Genomic DNA, 8,666 nt, shown 5'->3' with positions numbered 1-8,666 from the left:
CGGGGGACGTGCGCGGGGGTACCCCCTGCCATGGCAGCCTGTCTTGTGGCAGGCGTGGGCTGCCTTTTGACCACCCCTCATGAAGGCTCTCCTACCTCCCTTCTTCTCCAGCAAAGCTGCCCAGGACAGCCTGCCCACACCAAACCGTTCTGGCTGTGCTCTGCCTCAGGGACAACCTGCTGTCGCTTTTTTGGCATTGCCATGCCAATGCCTACGGTGCAGGGGTGGGAGGGAAAGGGGACATGCGGTGTCTTGCTTGGGGAAGAGGGCACAGGTCCCTGCAGCCACCACCTCAGTCTCAAATTTCCCATCTTGCCTTGGCTCTCTGGGTTGGTGGGTTTGTCCTGCTTCCCTCGGTGGCACCTTCTTGTCCTCTCTTCTCCCTTTTACAAAGCTACCTAGAGGCTTTGCACCTCTTCTCAAAGAGATGGCAACTGGCTGTCCGGACAGCAAACCAAATGTTTTGCCTTGCTTTCCCGAGGCCCAAGTGCTGCTGCTGTGGCTGGGGTGAAAGCCCAGGCTTAACTTTCTGCTGTGGTGGTCTGGGAGCAAATTCAATTTTCAGATCCTTACAGAATTTCCTTTTGGTAGAAGGACTCAAGGCTCAGTGCAGACTGCGTTTGAGTACAGCCACCACAAATGACACCAGCTTCTCTTTGTCACCTCCTATTTGCTACAGATACCAGCACATCAAAACAAAGCCCCTGCTGTGGGATTGATGTTTCTCCCTCCCCTTCCCTTTTGTCCGTTCTTCACCCCCCAGGAGTTCAGCAGCACAAAGTCCATCACGTCACGGTGCGACTTCCTGCAGAACCTGATTGCAAACGGTTGTGCCGGAGCCATTGAAAACCCCAGGAGCAGCATCAGCGTGGTGAAAAACATCCCTCTGAGCAGCAAGGGCTCTGGCCAGACCCACCTGGACGTCACGCAGATCATGCCCCAGAAGGTTGCCTTGAATCTTCGTCCTGGTGAGTCCCCAATGGCTGGGAGCTGTATGCTGGGGTGTGTGTGGGGCGGGATGAGAAAGGGTGGCCAGGACATGCAGAGAGCATGTTATAGCTCGTGATCTTGTAGCCCACTAAAGCAGGTGGCCTCTTCCACAGCCCGTGAACTTTGCTGTTGCATCATGAACAGGTTTGGGGCTGAGGTGTGTCCTCCATGAGAATACACTGCTGTTACGCAAAATCAGTCAAAGCCCACCCATAACTCTTGCCAATACGAGTCTTGACTCTTGCACGTGTTTAAAAGGAAAGCTCTCAGCTTAAAAATGTAATCACTGGATGGAAGGAGTGAAAATAACTTTGGGTCCTCCACCAAGCTGACAGTACTTGACTCTCAACTTTAGAGAGAGCTGCTTCTGTAAATTGGAAACAAACTTGCGTATCTGTGTTCTGTCAGTGTGCAAAAGAGCCATGGGATCATGGCAGAAGATGGAGATGTGACCTTGTGACTCAGGGCTTGGACTGTAGCCAGGTCCTGGTTTCATTCCTCTGAGCCATCGTTTTTTTTCAACCTCTTCCTTTTAATTAAAAATTAGAAGGGAACGACTGGACTGAGCCATGCGAACAAATTTGTTATCAAAAGTTTTTGCATGGTGGGGGGAGGCTTTAATGTGGGTTCAGAATTCTTGCAAAAATTTGGCAGCTGATATTTCTGAAGGAGAGGGGAAGAAAAGCTCTTTATTGCAAAGTTAAGAAGCAAATATAAAAGCTCGATTCATTGTAAGCAATTGGTGTGGGTTTCTAAGGCTTACAGTTTTGTGACAGCTCTCATGAGCATCCAGAAAAGTGAAATATGATGTTTTGCCCAAGAAAAACAGAAGTTTGAATTGGTGCTTATGCTATCAGTGCTTTCCCGAGCCTACCAGTTGCTGCGGGACTTTTTGTTTTTAATTCTAGAGTCATCGTGTCTCTTAATGAACTCTTCCTCAGCAGTATGACTGCTGTCATCAGTCAGATCCTCAAATGCAAAGAAATTTTGCTTCAAAACCTTAAAAACAGGTACCTGAGGATAGTCACCACTGGACGTATGGCCAGATGCATGGCTTCTGCAGCTGAATGTTGCTGATGAGACACGTTTGCTCCTGTAAAAAAAAAGGAGTTGTTATTACTTCTGTTTCTTGAGGCAATTCCTGGCAGAAAAGGCTGGCTCAGCTTCCACATCTCGCCTCCTCCAGACCCTCCTTCATCTGCAGTGCCTGGTGCTCAGCAGATTCCCCTTTCCCAACCCCCAGCAGTTTTGCCCAGCCGGAGGCACAGATGCCCCCCGCTCCAGCCTGCAGTAGGGCGGGGGGGAATCCATCTCCCTGCAGCTTCCCAGGGGCCATGCTGTCGGATGCTTCTGGCTCCACAGGGCTGGCGCGCTGTTCCTGCCAGCCCTGGCAGGGGTCCACACTCCTGCCATCTTCAGTTCTCCATGGATGGCAGAGAAGCCCTCCAGGTCTGGGCTGAGCTGCAGGCATCACCCTGAGGGCCCTCGCACCGATTCCCAGGCTGAGCTGGCGAGCTCCCCTCCCTGTGCTCCTCTTGCAGAGCACGGGAGTCACTGCAGGAGGAGGGAAGTACCTCGGTGTTTGTGATAGAATCTCCTGGTGTTGCTCCCTTTTTGATGTTGGGCAGCGCTCCATCGTAGGGCTGATGACTTCCTGAGCCCTTGTATTAGCATCCCCAGGTTTAAATTATCCATTAATCCTTGAGCTTGAGAATAGGTTTCACCCTGAGAACCCAAGACAAAAAGGAGACAGTGTTGATTTAATTTTGGGCACGAAGGGTGTGCTGTTTCAAAGAGGAATTCACAGGGCAGTCTGTGGCAATGGTGATCTTTTATTCTTAGACCACTAAGCAGAAACAGAAGGGAGTGAATTGTCCATTGTTTGCTGTTCCCACCCAGGCAGATTGATCTCATTGTCGTGTGGCAGAAGTCACATCCCCAAATCTCTGTGCCACAGCTTATTTCCAAAGGCCTTAAACTGATGTCCTGACACGGTAGCTTTCAGAGCGAGCATTTAGTTTTTGTAATACTGCATTTTGATATTCGGGCATACAAGCAATGTGTCCTGGTTAAATGGAAAACGTGACTAGTGTAAAAGGAATTCAAAAAGTTTATTAGTTTTAGGTTGTGTTGTCCATTAAGCCTCACCAAGCAGAGCATAAGGCTTGGTGATCAGCATTACCACCGTGCTTATCTTGGGTAAGCATAACCATTGAGTCTGGGTTCTTGGATTGATCAAAAGCAGTTTTTCCAGTTTCTGCACTGCCTCTGTGTGACAGTGTCCAAGAAACATTTCTGAGTTCAGTTATGAGTTTAAAACCTTTCAGTAAAAGCCCTCAGGAGAGGATGGTGGTGGTGTTGATACATGGGGAAGAAGGGGGCTGCATTGTTGCTAGAAGTGTGAGACCAATACTGTGCATCGAGAATAATAAATTCTTTTGCACTTGCATCTACATACGTTAGTGACATTTTGTCTGAGATAATAGATTTGTGCAGTTAGGAATGAAAGAAGAACCAGGCCCAGGATCCTGTTATTTTTGGCACTTCTCAGGGACTAATAAATCTGTAACTACTAAAAGAAGGTGGTTCGATCGGAGCATCCCAAATACACTTTCTGGCACAGGAATTCCAATTCTAGGGAACTTGCTCAGGAGGAACAGTGTTCTGGGAACAGAAATGTTGGAAATGCAGAAAGAAACATCCTGTTTTTCTGAAAGGGTTGGTTATTCTGGTGAGAAAAACACATTGGAATGAAAAAAATAGGGATGGGGATCAGTTTTCCCGGAGTTAAACACATTCTTGCAGCACGGAATTAAGCCAAGCTTGTCACCCTGCAATCAGTACTAACAGGTTTCGCCCTATATGAGAGATGTTCTCCTTTGCTCTCCCCCAAAACTTGTGCCAGGGACAGCATCAGGCCCACCTGATACGGTTGAGCTGCCTCGATAGCTTTGCTTACTGTAGGGCCAGTGCTGAGCTGCATCCTGCTGCGTACCATAGCTCGGGGCTGTGCCGGGAAAGTCTTGCTCCTGCCAGAAAAGAAAGCCAGGAGAATAGGGAGGAATATTTATGTCAAGAGTTTCCTGCTTCCTACAGCTGATACCTGGGCGATACCTATGTGCCTGTTTGCACAGGGTGCCTCTCGCAGCCCTGCCTTTGCCAGCTGGGGTTGTAGCATGCTGCAGCGGGGGGAGCAATGACTGGTGAGAAAAGAAGCTCTTGGTCTACATGTGCAGGGAAATCGTTAAGTAGAGGGAAAGTCTTGGTTTAGGAGCTGTAGCTGACTCCTCTGGTACCCTGAGCTGGCTGAGGTGCACTTAGACCTGGATCTAAAGCCTGCATGGCTTTGTTTGCAAAACAGGCAGGCTCTGACCCTCAGGCAGGTCCCCCTGGGTGCTGGGGTCCCGGCTGCTTTGCTGAGGGGGTGGATGCTGCGAGGCCAAAGGAGCTGCTCCAGAGAGCTGGGAGAAGCTGTCTGCTTGCTCCCCGCACACTGGGACGGCTGCGGGAATCACTCCAAAGCAGATCCTGGACCCAGAGAGGGTGTTTGGCCCTGCGTGTGGCTCAGTGCAGCATGACGCCAGGTGTCACGTAGGTTCCTGCCTGCTGGGCTGCAAAGCCCCTCATGCCATTGTCTTGCCTGCACAGTGGTTTTGGGATGTTGCTGCTGCGGCTTGATGGGCTGGAAGTAAGTGGGAGCAGCTGTGCTGCTGCGCACAGGGAGGAGAACAATGAAATGTTTCGGGAAATGTTTTCACAATACTAAAAAATGTGCATTTCATTTCTGGGGAAGAAGAGGGGAAGCCACTCTGTGTGTTTTGCAGAACCTGCTTATGGCAAGACTTCAGCCTTAGTCATGAAGAGCTGGGAAAGATGGGCAGGAAGGGGAGCTTGGTCTTGAAAGGATCAAAGTCCCTGGGTCAGAGACCCCACTGAGCTGGAAAAGGAGCTGAGGTGACAGCTGGGGGCATGGGACCTCCAAACCAACGTGGAGCTTGAGGGTGCTGGGGTCTGGGATTTCCATTTAGACCTCTCTCAGCAAAGCATTAGGCAAACACTTGCCACCTCTCTGGCTCCACTGAGGTCCATCTGGCAAGAATTTGAGTACACTTTGAAGCCACTTGACCTTTTTTTGAGGTGTGGGCAGTGGCAGCGGTGGCGTCCTCTCCTGGTACCCCTTCTGGAGACCATCTCTGATGAAAGCGGTTTGGTAGAGGGGAAGCTTTTGTCTGTTCTTCTTCACTTTTCACAGCCTGTGACTCAGCCCTCTCAGCAACTTCCCTTGTGTTCATCACTTCATCTCTGCCTCAGTGCTTCCCTGGGTGACCCTAACAACCTTCCGTTTCCAGTTCGCTTTCATTTTGCCCTGCTTTCTCCAGAATCACAGTGGCACAGCTGCTTTTCAGGGGAGAGGTCCTTTTCAAAGGTGTTTCTTCTGTGTCTGCTTTGACTTGACTTCCCTGCACAGCTCAGCAGACAATCTTGCATTCATCTCACACTGGCTATTTTCTCCTGACCCTCTTTCTTCTCCTGCTCCACCTCCCTCTCTCTTTTGTGCAGGACTTCTTGAACTGCTTCTGGCTTGCTTCGAGGATGTACCAAATCCCTCTTTCATTAGTCCATGAAGCATCTATTTGAGGTTCACTTGCTTTTCTTTCCAGTTTTCTAGGAAAACATCCCTGGACTGTACGCAGCCTGGGGCAGAAGTGTTTTTTGTGTGTATCCCCTTAGACATTCTCATAGTTGAGATGCAAAGACCCTTTCCCTTCTGTCCAAAGTAAGAGAGACTTGTGCTCTGTAGATGGGTCATCTTCTTGCCAGCCAGTACACCACATAGCCTGAGAGAACCCAAAGTCAATGCCTCTTTCCTGTTAGTCTCTGAAGGGATGAATTTGGAAAAGCTTCTTCCCCTCACCATCTTCTTTTGCAAGTCATCTCTCTGCTCTGCAGGGGGTTAAAAAAAAAAAAAGCACATGGTCTGGATATTGTGTGCTAGGAGTTTCCTTTTCACAGCTCTCAACTCTTGTGTGTGTGCAGGTGACCAGACCTCCTTCCGAGTTCAGGTTCGGCAAGTGGAGGACTATAAAAAAAAAAAAGCACATGGTCTGGATATTGTGTGCTAGGAGTTTCCTTTTCACAGCTCTCAACTCTTGTGTGTGTGCAGGTGACCAGACCTCCTTCCGAGTTCAGGTTCGGCAAGTGGAGGACTATCCCGTGGACCTCTACTACCTGATGGACCTCTCCCTGTCCATGAATGACGACCTAGATAATATTCGCAATCTGGGGACCAAGCTGGCTGAGGAGATGCGGAAGCTCACTAGCAATTTTCGGCTGGGGTTTGGCTCTTTTGTGGACAAAAACATTTCACCTTTCTCCTACACAGCACCAAGATACCAAAACAATCCCTGCATTGGGTAAGTGGTAGGTGTACCCCGAAGGGACGAGCCCTGTGTTTGCACAGAGCCTGGCTGCAGTCTTCTCTTCCCATTCTTGCTTTAAATAACGAACCACTCTTAAGCCCTGGCTTTGGGGAATGCTGATACGGCACAGCTGTTGCTGTGATGCTCCAGAGGGATTCAGAATAGGACAGCTTCCAATTTTGCAGTGGCTGTTGGGAGATCTCTGCATCTAGAGATGGGAAACTGTTGTATCGGGAGTCTGAAGCTATTTTTAAGTACCTGAAGAGGATGCAGGCCTAGCAGGCATTTTTACAAACTTTAAGAAAAAGGAGTAAAAGCCAGAAATTCCTGATGGCCGATCCTAGCTTTGACTCATAGTTTGGCCTTGAGTAAATCAATTTAGCTTTTTGTCTCCATTTACAGATAAGGAGACCAAGGCAACGTAAGTCCTTCCCAACAGAAGCGTTTGGGGGAAGTGAGCCTGTAGTACTGATTAAAGAGTTCTTGTAAAGTGTTTTGAAGATGTCGGGCAGATTTTTTCATCTTTATCGCTGTGGAAGGAAAGCAAACTGGCAGTTGCAAAAGGCACACATGATGTGGTTTGCTTTGCAGTGATTTCAGAGCCCATTTCTCACCATTAAGCACATCATCTCCCAGCACTTTCCAGACGCTGGTGCTGCTGCAGGGGTTGGCAGACAACAGGTACAGCAAATGAAGTGTCTGGATAACCAATATTTTTTTTTTTTTTTTTTTTTGTTTGCTTTAGCATCTTTGCTAGAGTATTTTGTTTGCCTTTTAACCACCAGAGTCAGGACCAAGCCCACGGAATTGGGGGTTCTGCCAGAGTGAAATTGGGTGTAGTGGAGGGTGTCCAGGGTTTGGATGTTGGCACAAAAGGATGATTACAGCAACAAGTGCCCTCCTGGGAGAATGTCATTGTTGACGCCTTCACGGTCCCCACCTTCATCTCATCCATTGCTGGGGTCAGTAAGGTTAGCACTTTTATTTGAGCCATTTGTGGATATTTACACTGTAAGGTCACCATGCAAATGGATGCTTAGCTCTGTGAGTGTGCATCCTTGAAGTTTCCCATGTGAGAGGTGTTTCTAGGCCCACTTTTGGCACTGTCCAAGTGTTTGGCATCTTGTTGCACTTTGACCATTTACCAGAGAAAATTGTCTGTATTCAATTTTCACCAGTTCTGTCCAGAGAGGAAAGTCAAATGGATTTTAACACTCACAACTCGTGCTTTGGCCCCAAAGTGTAGCCAAAAGTGACCACATTGACTGAGCCAGGGAGGTGGCTCTGCCACTGTGGCACTGTTCACCAGGCACTTTGTAGCTCTTTCACCAGAAATTTAGCATGGCTCAGAGGGATGCTCTCTGTCATCTCTGTTGTTCTCAGTCTCCATCACCCACTCATGTTGTTCCTGGGCTGGGGACAGGGCTTTGCTCCAGCTGGAGAAACCTCAGAAACTTTGGCTGGTGTGTGATTTAATTCAAGAGACATGGCTTTTGCTGAGTGAAGCAGTGTGAAATGTGCGGGAGAGGATGGAGCTGGACAGCTCTGCAGCAAGGTGTGCCTGAAACTGATGATGCCTTTTCATCATGGGGATCCAGAGCTGTCATCTCAGCTTTTCCCACCATGACCAGGCTGTCTGCATGTCCTCTTTTTTTGTTTTGTTTTTTTGTTGTTGTTCATGGGTTACATTAAACCAGCCTGCTCTTCTGGGTTTCCTGGGAAGGCTTTCCCAAGGCAGCTCATCTGGTGGGTGCCAGCTGTCTCCTCTTCGTCCAGACCAGGGGTGCTGGCTCCCTGTTGTTCTCCGGCAGCAGCGCCGTTCCCTGCCCGCTCAGCGAGCCGGCTGTTGCTGCTGCCCAGTGGCCCGCTGAGGTGGCAGTGAGGTGGGTTGTCAGGTGTGGTTTTGTTTGCAGCTATTTCTATTGTCAAGGCAGGCTTTGTCCAGAGGCCTGCTCGCATCTAAGAAAAGCTGCATGTAAACGTGAGCTGTGGTGGATTTTTGATCCTGATTCAGGCTCTCTTCTCCTTCTCAGTGACGGCTGTCCTGCAGCTCTGGGTGGAGTGCAGCCCTGTTTTCATGTGGAGGCTGGCTGGGATCCCTGGTGCCTCCTTCATTTCACTCCAGCTCATGTTCTCATGCCTGCTTCTGGCTCAGCATCCTGGTTGGGACCTCCAAGGGAGCCAGGACGTGGCCTCTCACAACCGTGGTGTCATCCAAGAGAGATAGGAAGGACACAAACATTGAATTTGAAAAGA

The 8,666-nt window shown here is 49.3% G+C and overlaps 1 protein-coding gene across 1 annotated transcript in view; it reads left to right on the top strand.

Moving 5' to 3' along the window:
• ITGB5 (integrin, beta 5) overlaps nucleotides 1-8,666 on the top strand; it is a 57,940-nt gene that overhangs the window by 7,274 nt on the left and 42,000 nt on the right. Inside the window, exons 2-3 of the mRNA XM_010132142.1 lie at nucleotides 782-968; nucleotides 6,155-6,404. Coding sequence (XP_010130444.1) covers nucleotides 935-968; nucleotides 6,155-6,404 — 284 coding nt within the window. The 5' untranslated portion in view covers nucleotides 782-934. The remainder of the gene's footprint in view (nucleotides 1-781; nucleotides 969-6,154; nucleotides 6,405-8,666) is intronic.

This window comes from Buceros rhinoceros, unplaced genomic scaffold, assembly GCF_000710305.1.
Source record: "Buceros rhinoceros silvestris isolate BGI_N320 unplaced genomic scaffold, ASM71030v1 scaffold7030, whole genome shotgun sequence".
NCBI lineage: Eukaryota > Metazoa > Chordata > Aves > Bucerotiformes > Bucerotidae > Buceros > Buceros rhinoceros.
This window is presented reverse-complemented; position numbering and strand designations above follow the sequence as displayed.